The 15739-nt window shown below is 40.3% G+C and overlaps 1 protein-coding gene and 1 pseudogene across 4 annotated transcripts in view; one reads left to right on the top strand and one right to left on the bottom strand.

The window, feature by feature from the left end:
• Window positions 1-15739, top strand: part of THADA (THADA armadillo repeat containing) — a 327908-nt gene that overhangs the window by 31326 nt on the left and 280843 nt on the right. For 2 of the 4 annotated variants that reach the window (XM_012172732.5, XM_012172738.5), the window contains 4 exons: window positions 2215-2366; window positions 6543-6756; window positions 13106-13241; window positions 13504-13640. In XM_012172732.5, coding sequence (XP_012028122.3) covers window positions 2215-2366; window positions 6543-6756; window positions 13106-13241; window positions 13504-13640 — 639 coding nt within the window. The remainder of the gene's footprint in view (window positions 1-2214; window positions 2367-6542; window positions 6757-13105; window positions 13242-13503; window positions 13641-15739) is intronic. The other 2 variants (XM_042246242.2, XM_060412225.1) reach the window with 1 other exon arrangement.
• LOC101114943 (proteasome subunit beta type-6-like) lies at window positions 5294-6096 on the bottom strand (annotated as a pseudogene).

Consider the following 15739-nt stretch of genomic DNA (forward strand, 5'->3'; position numbering starts at 1 on the left):
CCCACTCTCACCACTTTTATTCAACACGGTTTTTGGATCCTAGCCATGGCAGTCAGGAAAAGCAAAAGAAGTAAAAGGAATCCAAATAGGAAAAGAACTAAGACTGTCACTATTTGCAGATGACATGATGTTTTACATAGAAAATCCTAAAGATGCTACCTGAAAACTACTAGAACTCAGTAATGAATTTGGTAAACCTGCTGGGTACACTAATAATGAAACATCAGAAAGAGAAATTACAGAAACAGCCCTGTATATCATTGCATCAAAAGAGTGAAATACCTGGGGATAAACCTACCTAAGTAAGCCAAAGACCTACTCTGAAAACTGTTTAAGACACGACAAAAGAAACTGAAGATGTTACAAGCTAATGGAAAGATACACCATGTTCTTGGATTGGAAGAATCAGTATTACTGGAATGGCCATGCTACCCTACAGATTTAATGCAATGGCTATCAAATTACCAATGGCATTTTTCACAGTACTGGAACAAAAATTTTAAAATTTGAATGAAAACATGTAAGACCCCAAATAGCCAAAGCAATCTTGAGGAAGAGTAACACTCCCTGACATCAGACTACTACAAAACTAGTCATTAAAACAATGTGGTACTGTCAAAAAAACAGACATATAGATCAATAGAGCAGAATAAAAAGAAGTAACCGCATGCACTTACGGTCAGTTACTTTACAAGAGAGGAAGCAAGAATATATGTTGGAGAAAAGACATTCTCTTTAAAAAGTGGTACTGGGAAAATTGGGACAGCTACATGTAAACATATAAAACTAGAACGTTCTCTAATGCCATATACAAAAATCAACTCAAAATGGATTAAAGTCCAACTCTTTGTGATTCCATGGACACTGTAGCCCACCAGGCTCCTCTGTCCATGGCATTCTCCAGGCAAGAATACTGGAGTGGGTTGCCATGCCCTCCTCTAGAGGATTTCCCGATCCAGGGGTTAAACCTGGGTCACCTGCATTGCAAGGCTTCCTTCATAGCTCAGTTGGTAAAGAATCCACCTGCAATGCAGGAGACTCCAGTTCAATTCCTTGGTTGGGAAGCTCCCCTGGAGAAGGGATAGGCTACCCACTCCAGTATTCTTGGGCTTTCTTTGTGGCTCAGTTGGTAAAGAATCTGCCTGCAATATAGGAGACCTGGGTTCGATCCCTGGGTTGGGAAGATCCCCTGGAGAAGGGAAAGGCTACCCATTCCAGTACCCTGGCCTAGAGAATTCTAGGCATGTTTACTCCATGGGGTTGCAAAGAGTCAGACACGACTGAGCGACTTTCACTTTTTGCATGCAGATTCTTTACTGCAACACCACCAGGGAAGCCCAGAGAACAGTAAGAGGTTCCTTAAAAAACTAAGAACAGAGTTACCATATGATCCTGCAATCCCATTCCTGGGCATATACCTGAAAAGATGAAAACTTTAATTCAAAAAGATACATGCATGTTCACAGCAGCACTGTTACAGTAGTAAGATATGGAAACAGCCTAAATGCCCATCAACGAATGAATAAAAATGATGTGTAAACACACACACACACACACGCACAGAGTGGAATACTACTCAGCCATCAGAATGTCATTTGCAGCAGCATGGATGGACCTAGACGTTATCATATTAAGTGAAGTCAGGCGGAGAAAGACAAATGTATGACATGACTTACATGTGGAATTCTTAAAAAATGATACAAATGAATTTATTTACAAAACAGACTCATAGACATAGAAAACAAACTTATGGTTACCAAAGGGGCTCATGGGGTGGGGAGGGGGGAGGTAAATTACTAGTTTGGGATTAACATATACACACTGTTATATATCAAATGGATGACCAACAAGGACCTTCTGTGTAGCACATATCTCTTAATAACCTGTAATGGAAAAGAATCTAAAACAAGTACGTATGTAACAATCACTTTGGTGCACACCTGAAACCAGCAGAAGATAGTAAATGAACTGTTCTTCAGGTTTTAAAAATGGTTATTTAAAAAATGTATCTTCTCTGTTTGTAGAACTGTAATACTTATTATTTTATCATTTTTGTAAATTACTGAAAATATTTTTATGCTATTGTGAGTGAAGTATAAGGTGTGAGTTCTTTTTATACTAATTTTCTGTTAATTTGGCTAAATAACTTCAAAATGTTGATTTCCTTTTCTTACTATTCACTTAAAAAAAATTTTTTTTTTTTTAAATTTTTAGGTAGAGTCCAAACAGTGTATCAGCTGAGTCATGATATTGATGCTGGTCGTTTCCAAACACTAATGGAATGTTTAACTGGCACTTTTGAAGAAGTGAAACTTTTAGCATTTGATCTTCTAATGAAGTTACCAAAAACATTTGTACAATTTCAGGTATTTGGACTTTTCTTCTGTAAGTGTAAATGTGATGTATGCATGAAAAATTTCTATCTCAGCAGCAGATAAAGCAGTCTGTGGATTGTCCAGGCTCTTTGCTTCTGCCTTCTTGCATCTTCTGTTTCAGTTCTCATTATTACCTCTGCAGCTGCAGGTGGTGGGATGGCGAAGGTAGGGATGGGTGGTGGGGCAGGAGGAAATGTTGTAAGAGAAAGAAAATCCAGATCAGTGAGCTTTGCTTTTTAAAAAACTTGTTTTGATAAAAAGGGAAGTGTAGGAAGCAGTAGGTTTTATTGTTTACAAGATTATTGATAGATTTCAGTAAACTGTGGTCGCCCCATTTCCCCTGGACCTGTTAATATTCGATCAAAACACATCACTTACAGTAACTTGATTTTTTTTTGAGATAATCTCTCTGCTTCGTGGACTGGGAAGTGTGTGTAAGTGAGGTAGAGAACATGATTCTGATGTTCCAACAAGCAATAGCTAAACTGAGACTGAAACTCAGAGCACTTGAGGTTAACAACAATTCTCTCCCTGGGCGTTCTACCTCAGCCCCCATGCTTTTCCTCATGCCTTGCTTGTCCTACCTCAGGGTGAAAATCAAAGATGGGCTCAGGAATGAAGGCACAGCTTGGGAATGGGTCTTCAGGGGACCCGATAGCCCAGGTATTTGACGCTACCTTTGAGACCTAATCTTGGGCAGGGAAGTCATCAGTCGCTGTGGGGTGCCTGGCTCTAGAGCTTCTCTGTGGCTCCTGTGGGAGCTCTGTAGAGGCCATGGGAGCCTTCAGGGGTAGCAGCTGAGCCATGGTCTGGGCTGCAGCTATTAGGCTCTTGTAGATGCAGTGGGGTTCTGTAGGAGCACGTGTCAGAGAGCCCAAGGTGTTTCCATTGCTTCTGGAGGACATTGCAAAATCTCAGACATCTCTTCTGATTTGGCTTCAAATTGAGAGTTGGTCTCTAGTGTCTGCCTATCCTGGTGGTCTTTCAGGGGCCTTGATGAACAGAAGCTTCTTCAATGGTTAGGCTGCTCATTTTTGTACTTTATGAGTTTTTAAAGAAGATGCTTTCTCTTTATCTCCTTCTACCAACCCTTGCCTCTTACCTTTCATCACACTGTAGCTTTGTATCATATATATAACTATACCTCATTCTTGACTATTTTGAGAGTACCTGGAGTGAGGAAAGGTATATATTATGGTACCTATATGAAATACCTGGTTCTCACATGAACTGTGTAACTATTTTGATAAACATGTGCATGGTATAGAGACACAAACTATAGAATTCAGGAAACTTAGGACATATGGCTTGCTCTAGGATTCTAGTGGTTATATATTTGGTCTGGCTTGTGTATTAGTAAACTGGTCCTAAGAATAGGCATTTGAGACTTTAAAATATTAATTATGCATTATACTTTCAAAGTCTTTGAGTAGAACCTATGTAGTATATAATTAACTTTTTAATATAGTTAACTTGAAAACATTGTTTGGATGCTGGCCTAATCTCTCTAAGGACCTGTATATTCATATTTTGATGGCATATCTTTCAAATAAATGACTTTACTACTCACCTAGTCTCTTGCACTTCTTTCTTTTGGAGCCACATATCCAAGGTCTTTTTGTTGAGTTTTGACTGTCCTGAAATGAAAGAACAAAGATGTTGTTTTAAATTCCAAAGGCTATTTATTTTGTTTCTTACTAATTGGCTAGTTAGGCAGTTTAGGGACTTATTGTCAGTTACAAAAAAAGATTTAGATGCTTGATTGATTTCTTTCTAATGTTTATTTAGATTTGAGCTTCTGACCAGTGTCTTTCAGTTTTTTAGGTCATAAAAAATTAAGCATGAAACAGCAAAGAATATAAGAAAAAGTAAGCTATATTTGAATCTATTACCTGATATTTGAAGATATTATTAAATATTGGTATATCTATGATGAAATTCAAAATTACATTTATAATGACTTTTCCCCTTATAGTAAACAGTTATGAGATAATTTTAGTAGATTGAATATTACTGAGCAACGAAACCCTGAGTGGTGAAACAGATGACTTGTTAACCGTGGAGCTGGGACTGGGACCCATGTCTTCTGTCCTCAGCCCCATGCCCTTCCGTGTGTTATTACAGTGAACTGCCCTTTGTTCTGTCTTCTTGAGGACAGGCTGTGTGAGTGGATATTTAAATGAGATACAGTTGTGGGAGCTGATGCAGAATTTCTGAGGTTGATCTTATCACTTCACTTTTCACACATATATGTGGAGCTTTGCCAGGAACAGCCTGATGAGTTTGTATTTTCATTGTTGTTGTTCAGTTGCTAAGTCGTATCTGACTCTGCGACCCCATGAACTGCAGCCTGCCCAGCTTTCCTGTCTTTCCCTATCTCCCAGAGTTTGCTTAAACTCATGTCCATTGAGTCGGTGATGCCATCCAACCATCTTATCCTCTGTGACCCGCCCTGCCTTTCCTCCTGCCCCCTGCTTTTCCTCCTGCCCTCAGTCTTTCCCAGCATCAGGGTTTTTTCCAGTGAGTTGGCTCTTCCTATCAGGTGTTCAAAGTACTGGAGCTTCAGCTCAGCATCAGTCCTTCCAGTAAATATTCAAGGTTGATTTTCTTGAGGATTGACTAGTTTGACGTCCCTGCAGCCCAAGGGATTCTCAAGAGTCTTCTCTAGCACCACCATTCAAAAATATCAATTCTTTGCCACTCAGCCTTCATGTGTATGTGTATTTTTCTCCACTGAACTAGCTCTATAGGAATCAGCTGGGGAGAAGGGCAGGAGGTTGACGCCCAGTAAAATAAACCTTGCCATGTGAAAGAGCTCTGGGCTATACAGAAATAATGAGGATGATCTGGTTATGGTCATGGCGGAATTTCCACAGGAAAGAGTATACTTTTGCTGAAGAAAAAGGTTTTTCTTTTTTTTTTTCACTGATGAACTGTTTATTGAGTTTTGAATGGGGTATGTATGGGGTGTCTCATTATATCTTAGGATCTCAGGATTCAGATAGGTGGTAAAGTGGCAATGGTGAATTTGGGAATCTGGTCTCCCAGAAGTACCTGCCACTCTACCCCTGGTTCTGCAGTGGCTGCCAGTCAGATCACCCCTCCACTAGAGCCCTCCCGCTCCATTGCCAAAGCGAGAGCATTGGCAGTGAACTGCAGGCATTCTTCCTTGGTCATGCCTTCCCGGTAGGTAGCATCCACATAGCCATAGATACAGGAACTCCCGGAGGCCCTGATGGCAAAGGGCTGTCATACCATCATACCCCCCATGGGCACCGAGTGCACCTGTCCCCCTTCTTGGGGGTCCCAGCCGGCAGTGATGATTCCTGCCATCAGGTCTTGGTATCGGTAACACATCTCCTTAAAGAGGCTGGCGGCTGTGTGCACCAGCGCAGGCTCATTCAGCTCAATGCTGTGGAAACCAAGCTGAGAAGTGACCACTTCAGCTACTGCTTGGGTATCAGCTGCTGAGCCTGAGCGGCAGAAGAAAACACGGTCGTGAATAGGGGTCAGCTTGTCAGTCACTCGACTGGCAATGTACAACCCAGTGGTTGTTTTGGAGTCGGCTCCTAGAACCACGCCCCCATCAAATTGTACGGCCATGATAGTGGTACCTGTGGAAACTTCCCGGTTCTCCCAGTCGGGGGCAATAGCCTCAGGCCCTCAGGCTGTTGCCCGCCTGGTTCCCCAAGCTGCTACTAAGGTGGCCGCCATCTTCCTCGAGCAAGGTTTTTCTTTTTGAATTTCCCAACTGAAATTACTTTCAAGACCTTCATCACTAGAACTGATTAAAGTGAAGTTGCTCAGTTGTGTCCGACTCTTTGTGACCCCATGGACTGTAGCCTACCAGGTTCCTCCGTCCGTTGGATTTTCTAGGCAAGAATACTGAAGTGGGTTGCCATTTCCTTCTCCAGGAGATCTTCCCGACCCAAGGATTGAACTCAGGTCTCCCTCATTGTAGGCAGACGCGTTACCATCTGAGCCACCAGGGAAGATCTCTAGAAGTGATTAATAATCATTTAATTAATAAAAACGTCAGCCTATCTTCAGGGAATTAGCGTTCATATTGAGTTACAGTTGTGTGGCAAGCTCTGTCTTTAAATATGTGTTTTTCCTTCAAATTAAAGAAATGTTTCAGCGACTGACTGAGTCTCTGCTTTATCCTAGGGTTCAGTGAAACTGCAAAGCTTATTCCAAGCAGCTCTGGAGCTTAGTACCAGCACCAAACCATATGACTGTGTAACAGCTTCCTACCTACTGAACTTCTTAATCTGGCAGAATGCTTTGCCATCATCGCTGTCTGCTTACTTAAAAACTCAGCGGGTTGCATGTGGAGATGGAGATAAGTCTGCTGCTGTGGTAGAAAGTAACACATTAATAGGTTTGTATTGAGGAAATGACCTTTTGCTTTTCCTTATCAAAACCAGTATCTTACTCTCTCACTGTTCATATGATTAGAATATCTAATGGTTAAACACTTACTCTGTGGTTTTTTCTTTTACTTAAGACTTTACCAGCTTAGTAGTTTACCAGCATTTAAGTATATCATGGATTTCTCCTTTGCACATAAATAGTTTATTCAACTATAATTATTTCTAAACAGGATTCCTGTTAAATAAGTACATATGAAAATGTACATTACTAGAGCTTTTATTTAAATAAGACCTTGTTTTGTTTACCAAAAATGTTCTTTTTTCTCTGCTGAAATTTTACTATGCCAGATCAGTTCAGTTTAGTTCAGTCGCACAGTCGTGTCCGATTCTTTGCGACCACGTGAATTGCAGCACGCCAGGCTTCCCTGTCTATCACCAGCTCCCAGAGTTCACTCAGACGCACATCCATTGAGTCAGTGATGCCATCCAGCCATCTCATCCTCTGTCGTCCCCTTCTCCTCCCATTCCCAATCCCTCCCAGCATCAGAGTCTTTTCCAATGAGTCAACTCTTCGCATGAGGTGGCCAAAGTACTGGAGTTTCAGCTTTACCATCATTCCTTCCAAAGAAATCCCAAGGCTGATCTTCAGAATTGATTGGTTGGATCTCCTTGCAGTCCAAGGGACTCTCAAGAGTCTTCTCCAATACCACAGTTCAAAAGCATCAATTCAGCTTTCTTCACAGTCCAACTCTCATATCCATACATAACCACTGGAAAAACCATATCCTTGACTAGACAGACCTTTGTTGGCAAAGTAATGTCTCTGCTTTTCAACATGCTGTCTAGGTTGGTCATTACTTTTCTTCTAAGGAGTAAGTGTTTTTTAATTTCGTGGCTCTAGTCATCATCTGCAGTGATTTTGGAGCCCAAAAAAAACAAAGTGTGACACTGTTTCCACTGTTTCCCCATCTATTTCCCATGAAGTGATAGGACTAGATGCCATGATCTTTGTTTTCTGAATGTTGAGCTTTAAGCCAACTTTTTCACTCTCCTCTTTCACTTTCATCAAGAGGCTTTTAGTTTCTCTTCACTTTCTGCCATAAGGGTAGCGTCATCTGCATATCTGAGGTTATTGATATTTCTCCCGGCAATCTTGATTCCAGCTTGTGCTTCTTCCAGCCCAGTGTTTCTCATGATGTACTCTGCATATAAGTTAAATAAGCAGGGTGACTATATACAGCCTTGACGTACTCCTTTTCCTATTTGGAACCAGTCTGTTGTTCCATGTCCAGTTCTAACTGTTGCTTCCTGACCTGCATACAGATTTCTCAAGAGGCAGGTCAGGTGGTCTAGTATTCCCATCTCTTTCGAATTTTCCACAGTTTATTGTGATCCACACAAAGGCTTTGGCATAGTCAATAAAGCAGAAATGGATGTTTTTCTGGAACTCTCTTGCTTTTTCCACGATCCAGCAGATGTTGGCCATTTGATCTCTGGTTCCTCTGCCTTTTCTAAAACCAGCTTGAACATCTGGAAGTTCACGGTTCACATATTGCTGAAGCCTGGCTTGGATAATTTTGAGCATTACTTTACTAGCGTGTGAGATGAGTGCAATTGTGCGATAGTTTGAGCATTCTTTGGCATTGCCTTTCTTTGGGATTGGAATGAAAACTGCCCTTTTCCAGTCCTGTGGCCACTGCTGAGTTTTCCAAATTTGCTGGCATATGGAGTGCAGCACTTTCAGAGCATCATCTTTCAGGATTTGAAATAGCTCCACTGGAATTCCATCACCTCCACTAGCTTTGTTCGTAGTGAAGCTTTCTAAGGCCCACTTGACTTCACATTCCAGGATGTCTGGCTCTAGGTGAGTGATCACACCATCGTGATTATCTTGGTTGTGAAGATCTTTTTGTACAGTTCTTCTGTGTATTCTTGCCACCTCTTCTTAATATCTTCTGCTTCTGTTAGGTCCATACCATTTCTGTCCTTTATCGAGCCCATCTTTGCATGAAACATTCCCTTGATGTCTCTAATTTTCTTGAAGAGATCTCTAGTCTTTTCCATTCTGTTCTTTTCCTGTAGTTCTTTGCATTGATCGCTGAGGAAGGCTTTCTTATCTCTTCTTGCTATTCTTTGGAACTCTGCATTCAGATGCTTATATCTTTCCTTTTCTCCTTTGCTTTTCACTTCTCTTCTTTTCACAGCTAATTGTAAGGCCTCCCCAGGCAGCCATTTTGCTTTTTTGCATTTCTTCTCCATGTGGATGGTCTTGATCCCTGTCTCCTGTACAGTGTCACAAACCTTAGTCCATAGTTCATCAGGCACTCTATCTATGAAATTTGGTCCCTTAAATTGATTTCTTACTTCCACTGTATAATCATAAGGGATTTGATTTAGGTCATACCTGAATGGTCTAGTGGTTTTCCCTACTTTCTTCAATTTAAGTCTGAATTTGGCAATAAGGAGTTCATGATCTGAGCCACAGTCAGCTCCTGGTCTTGATTTTGTTGACTGTATAGAGCTTCTCCATCTTTGGCTGCAAAGAATATAATGAATCTGATTTTGGTGTTGACCATCTGGTGCTGTCCATGTGTAGAATCTTCTCTTGTGTTGTTGGAAGAAGGTATTTGCTATGACCAGTGCATTTTCTTGGCAAAACTCTATTAGTCTTTGCCCTGCTTCATTCCTCATTCCAAGGCCAAATTTGCCTGTTACTCCAGGTGTTTCTTGACTTCCTACTTTTGCATTCCAGTCCCCTATAATGAAAAGGACATCTTTTGGGGGTGTTAGTTCTAAAAGTTCTGATAGCCAGATCAGGCTTTCCTTATGGCTCAGTTGGTAAAGAATCTGCCTGCAATGCGGGAGACCTGGGTTTGATCCCTGGGTTGGGAAAATCCCCTGGAGAAGGGAAAAGCTACCCACTCCAGTATTCTGGCCTGGAGAATTCCCCAGACTGTATAGTCTATGGAGCTACAAAGAGTCGGACATGACTAAGTGACTTTCACTTCACATAGCCAGTTCATCTTTGTTAATTTTATGTAGAGCAAAGTTCCTTTGTCTGTTGGGGTTTATGTTTTAACTGGCTAACACATTCTTCCCTTTTGCTCTTCGCATATAGCCAGTTCCAAAACCTAGGATCTGAGTTGTTTTAGATCTTTAAACCTAATGATTTTAAACAAATATTTGTTGGAGATTCGTATACTTAATTTTATCCTATTAAGTCTTCATTTTGGAATTGTACTAGACATAAAGACAGATAGGAATTTGTATTAAATAAAACAAAGGTCAGATCTAGAAAGAAAGGTGAACAGTGTTCAAAATGGTGGGAAAAGCCATGAAAAAGAGAACTAATAATGGGAGAAAATTGGGAGCCATATATAGTTCTGGTAGAGATGTAGCCATAGAGCTTGGGACAGAGAGATGACAGTGACATGGAAGGTGACATGTGCCCAACTCTAATTGTCTCAGGGCTGGGTTCCAGAGGGGACCCTGATAAGATGATAAGACGAGGTCTGCAACTGGGGTCAACTGGGGAGTTCATGCTTCATTCAGAGGCTTTTAAAATCCAAGGCATTTTAAATTTTCATAAAACATTTCAAAAATAAAAAGTATATATATAGAATACATATATGTATAGAATCTAAATAGTAATAGTATAAAAATTTCACGGGGTGTCCCAAGCTTATGATATCACAAGCTAGGTGAGAACACCTAGCTTAAGAAGTGTAGTAGCACCCAGAACGTTGAAGCCTCTTGCTTATCCTAGTTCCCTCCTCCCACCATGTAATTATTGCCTTATGTTTAATATTAATCTTTTGTCTTGCTTTTACCAAGATTTTACTATTTATATATTATTAAACAATATATTCTTTTATTAATACATGATTATGAATATTACATAAATAGTACTATATGTATTATACAAATTTACTACAATTAATTAATGCATTCTCCTATTGATGGACTTCTTTTTTCTATATAGGCAATGCCAATGTGAACATTCTTGTTATTCTTGTTATTAGATATAACTTCTAATGCATATGTCTAAGAGTTTATGGTAAACAGAAAAGTAAAATAGCCTAGTCATAAAATACATGCATCTTCAACTTTACTAGGTGATGTCAAGTAGATTTTCAATTTATACTCCCACCCACCAGTAAATTATGAGAATTGTAGTGCATCACTATAACTTGCTATTGTCAGATTTAAAAAATTTGCAGAATATCAAACAGTGTCTCATGTGGTTTCATCTTGCATTTTCCTGATTACTAATGTAATTGGGCTTCTTTTTACATGTTTATAAGCCATTCACTTCCACCCCTGCTATGAAATGCATTTTCATGTCATTTGTTCAGTTTTATGTGGGGTTGTCTTTCCCCAAATGATTTTTGGGAATTCTTTAAATTTTCTAAATATGAATTTACTGGTTATACACAATTCTGAAACTTAAAATATAACCTTCTTCTGAATGGTGAGGGGAGACATCCACTCTGCTAGATAACTGGATGTCCACATGCCGAAAACAAAATTTGACCCAGTACCTCATACTGTATATAAAAATTAACTTAAAATGGATCAAAGAGCTACATGCGAGAGTTAAACAAGAAAACTCTTAGAATAAAACCTAGGTGTAAATCTTTTTGATCTTGAGTAAAGTAGATAAATTGGACTTTGAAACTCTGACACACAAATTTGAAACTTTTGTGTGTCAAGGAAGCCAACAAGAAAGTGAGAAGACAACCTGTAGAGTGGGAAAGATATTTGCAAATAATTTTATCTGTTAAGGGCCTTGTATCTAGAATATATAAAGAAATTTTTTTACAACTCACTAATAAAAGGGTATAACCAAATTCATAAACAGACAAAGAATCTGAATAGATACTCCTCCAAAAAACGTGAATATAAACAATAAGTGGATGAAAAGATGCTTAGCATCTTTAGCTGTTAGGGAAATGCAAATCAAAATCACAGTGAGGAAGTACTGCACACTCAGTAAGATGGCTATAATTTAAAAAAAATAGGTGATAACTAGAGTTGATGAGGATTCAGAAAAAATGGATCTCTCCTACAGACTGTTGATGGGCATGTAAAATGGTCTGGCCCCTTTGGAAAAAGATGTCTAGTTTCTCGAAAGGGTAAACATAGAATTTCCATATGACTCCACAGTTCCTCTCTTGGACATTGTCTTAGTCAGCCCAGGCTGCTTTAACAGGATACCATGAGCAGATAACTTAAACAACAGGCATTTATTTCTCACAGTTCTGATGGCTGGGAAGATCAAGTTTACAGGATCAAAAGATTTGGTTCCTGGTGAGAACCCCCTTCCTGATTTGCAGATAGCAGTCTTCTCAGTCTGTTCTCTCCTGCATGAGAGAGCAAGCTCTGGTCTCTCCTCCTCCTGTTATAAGGACACTCATCGCATCATGGGAGGCCCACTGTCATGACCTTAGCTAAACCTGATTACTTCCTAAAGATGCTACCTCTGAATACCATTGCAATGAGGGTGAGGGTTTCAGCCTGAATTTGGTCCATTATGGGCATTTAGTGAAGAAAAATGAAAACTCTCTGGACAAAAATTATGCATGAATGTTCATAGCAGCATAATTCATAATAGCCAAAAAGTGGAAGCAACTCACATGTCTATCATCTGATAAACGGATAAATAAAATGTGGTTTATCCATACAGTGGACTGTTATTCAGCTGTTTAAAGTAATGAAATATACATCCTATAACATGGATGAACTTTGAAAATACTGTTTGATTAGATTTATATGGTTGTGTCCAGAATAGGCAGAAAACAGGCAAGTGATGGCCTAGGGCTGAGGGAGGTGAGAGGTGCAGGGAAGGGAATGTCTGGCAGTGGGTAAAGCTTTTCTGAGGGGTCAGATCAGAATGTTCCAAAACTCACTGTGGTGGTGGTTTTTGCACATAGCTGTGAATATCCTAAAAACCATTGACCAATACACTTTGAATGTATAAATTGTATGGTGTGTGGTCATATCTCAATAAAGCCGTTATTTTAAAAAATCTGTCCAAGTAGTGCATGGCATACGAGCCTGGGGTTTGCTAACCCAGATAGAGGATGTCTAGGAGGAATGATCCAGAATGAATGCTGTAAATGGACCCAGGAAGTCAGGGCAGACACACGGTTCTGCCTTAGCTGGAAATGGAGAACAGCCTGGATAAGCTTGGATAATCTCTTTTTTCATTCAGAAACCTCTAGTATAAAATTCAGTTGAGTTGGGTGTCTTTGTGGGAACTGTTCTGCTGTGTACAAATTTGTAAATGTGTTTTTAAACTGGTGTTATTTTGGTGGGTGTTTGTTGTTTTTTTTTTTTTTTTTTTACATTTTCTAGTTATCAAATGCTTGTTGGAAAAACTTGAGGAAGAAGTATCTCGGGCTGAAAATTCTCTGCTTCAGGCAGCAGCGTCATTTCCAATGTATGGGCGGGTCCACTGTATAACAGGAGCTTTGCGGAAGCTGCCTCTGAAGTAAGTATATCTATCCCCCTGTTGTCTCCTGAATACTCACTTCTGAGCTTTAAACTCCTACTGGAATGTGTCTTGGGAAAGGAACATATTGCCTTAAAGATAATTAAAAATGAAAACATATATACATATACTTTTGTGTCTTACATATTTCATAGATGGCATGATTTTGAAACCCAAATTCCTTTGATCCCTTTTGTCTGTTTCCATCTTAAAAATGTGGTTTTGGCTTTTTGTATAAATTCCTCTAACATTCTTGTTGCAGCAGCCTGCAGTTGGTGAGCGAGTGGAGACCCGTGGTGGAGAAGCTCCTTGTGACCTCCTATAGGCTCTCGGCCGTGGTATCTCCAGTCATTCAGAGCTCCTCCCCAGAAGGCCTCATTCCCAATGACACTGATGCAGGTCAGTAAATGGAAAAAGCTAGAATTACTGTGTTTTTTCCCTTACTCTTTTCTTCAGAGAGATAGGTAAAATGGGGGACAAAGACATTGTTATGACTGGTGATATTTCTGCCTATTGGGTAATATTTTTTAACTATAAAAAAATACCTGGGTAAATAAATAGTCAGGTGGTCAGCAAGGTGCTTCCTTCTCTGGGGTAAATTGGATTTTATAATATTGTCATTTTAGAATACAGCCTACCAGGTTTGTATTCTGGTTGGGACTGGGGAGGCAGGCCATATAAGTTAGAGAGCAGTTGATGGGGTTCAGTCAGAGAAGGCAGCTTGTTAGGAATCTGGGATAGGCAAAGACCACTGGACACAAAGGCCATTTAAATTAAAAAAAAAAAAAAAAATTGGAAGAGATTCTCAGAATGTCCAGAATTGAACTCATGAAATTTCATCTTTCTTTCCCTCCCCTCTTATCTTTGCAAACTGTTCTACCAGAGACCTGTTTGTGCAAGTCAGGAGCTAGGGCTGCCCGACATCTCCCCTTTACTCCTTGTATCTAGCCTATCTCCACGTTCTTTCAGTGGTGCCCCTTAAATATCTGTTACATCTCTTCTTCTTTTATCTGCATCTTCTTACCTTACTGCAGGCTTTTATCCTCTCTTGTTTCCCCACATCTACTCTCGTCTCCTTCCATTTCCTTTTTACTACATCCAAAGTAATCTTTTCTAGTCATATCATTTATCATGTTACACATTATCTTTACTTAACCCTTGTGCTCTTCCCATCCCCCTTCCTTTTTATTTAAAACATGTTAGTGGCTAGGTTCGATAATAATTTCACTCCTGCTGCCTTGCCAGTCTTGTCTCCTAGCAGCACTCTCCCCTTCCCATAGATTTCTCCTTCGTTGGAGTTGTTGCAATTTAACAGGGAGTTTTGTCTATGATTTCCTCCCTTGTACTTGGCACAGTGCCTGGTAGAAGTAGATATCCAATGAATAGTTGTCATAATGAATAAATCAATGAATAAACAATTGCTGCAAGTATAGGAACTAAATTCAATGCCTGCAATGTCCTAGTGGCATAAGTATATAGCAGTCCTCTCTTATCTAAGGGGTAGATGTTCGAAGACCCCCAGTGGATGCCTGACAGTGCAGATAGTACCCATACTTATGAGAACATGGTTTTTCCTAAACATACATACTTATAAAATTTAACTTATAAGTTAGGCACAGTAAGAGGTTAACACTGATAACCAGTAATAGTAAGCGTTAGTCACTCAGTCGTGTCCAACTCTTTGCAACCCCATGGACTGTAGGCCACTAGGCTCTGCTGACCGTGGCATTTCCCAGAAAGAATACTGGAGTGAGTTGCCATTCCTTTCCCTTGGGGATCTTCCTGACTCAGGGATCGAACCCAGGTCTCCTGCATTGCAGGCAGATTCTCTACCACCTGAGCCACCAGGGAAACCCCAAACCAATAATAATATAGAATAATTATAGCACTATACTGTAGTAAAAGTTAGGTGGACGTGGTCTCTTTTTCTCTCAAAATATCTACTGTACTGAGCCCACCCCTTCTTCTTATGATAATGCGAGATGATAAAATGCCTGTGTGATGAGGTGAAGTGAGATGAATGGCAAAAGTATTGTGACTCACTGTTCAGTTCAGTCGCTCAGGCCTCCCTGTCCATCACCAACTCCCGGAGTTCACTCAGACTCATGTCCATCGAGTCGGTGATGCCATCCAGCCATCTCATCCTCTGTTGTCCCCTTCTCCTCCTGCCCCCAATCCCTCCCAGCATCAGTCTTTTCCAGTGAGTCAACTCTTCGCATGAGGTGGCCAAAGTATTGGAGCTTCAGCTTTAGCATCAGTCCTTCCAATGAACACCCAGGACTGATCTCCTCTAGGATGGACTGGTTGGATCTCCTTGCAGTCCAAGGGACTCTCAAGAGTCTTCTCCAACACCACAGTTCAAAAGCATCAATTCTTCGGCACTCAGCTTTCTTCACAGTCCAACTCTCACATCCATACATGACCACTGGAAAAACCATAGCCTTGACTAGATGGACCTTTGTTGGCAAAGTAATGTCTCTGCTTTTGAATATGCTATC

This window comes from Ovis aries, chromosome 3 (assembly GCF_016772045.2).
Source record: "Ovis aries strain OAR_USU_Benz2616 breed Rambouillet chromosome 3, ARS-UI_Ramb_v3.0, whole genome shotgun sequence".
NCBI lineage: Eukaryota > Metazoa > Chordata > Mammalia > Artiodactyla > Bovidae > Ovis > Ovis aries.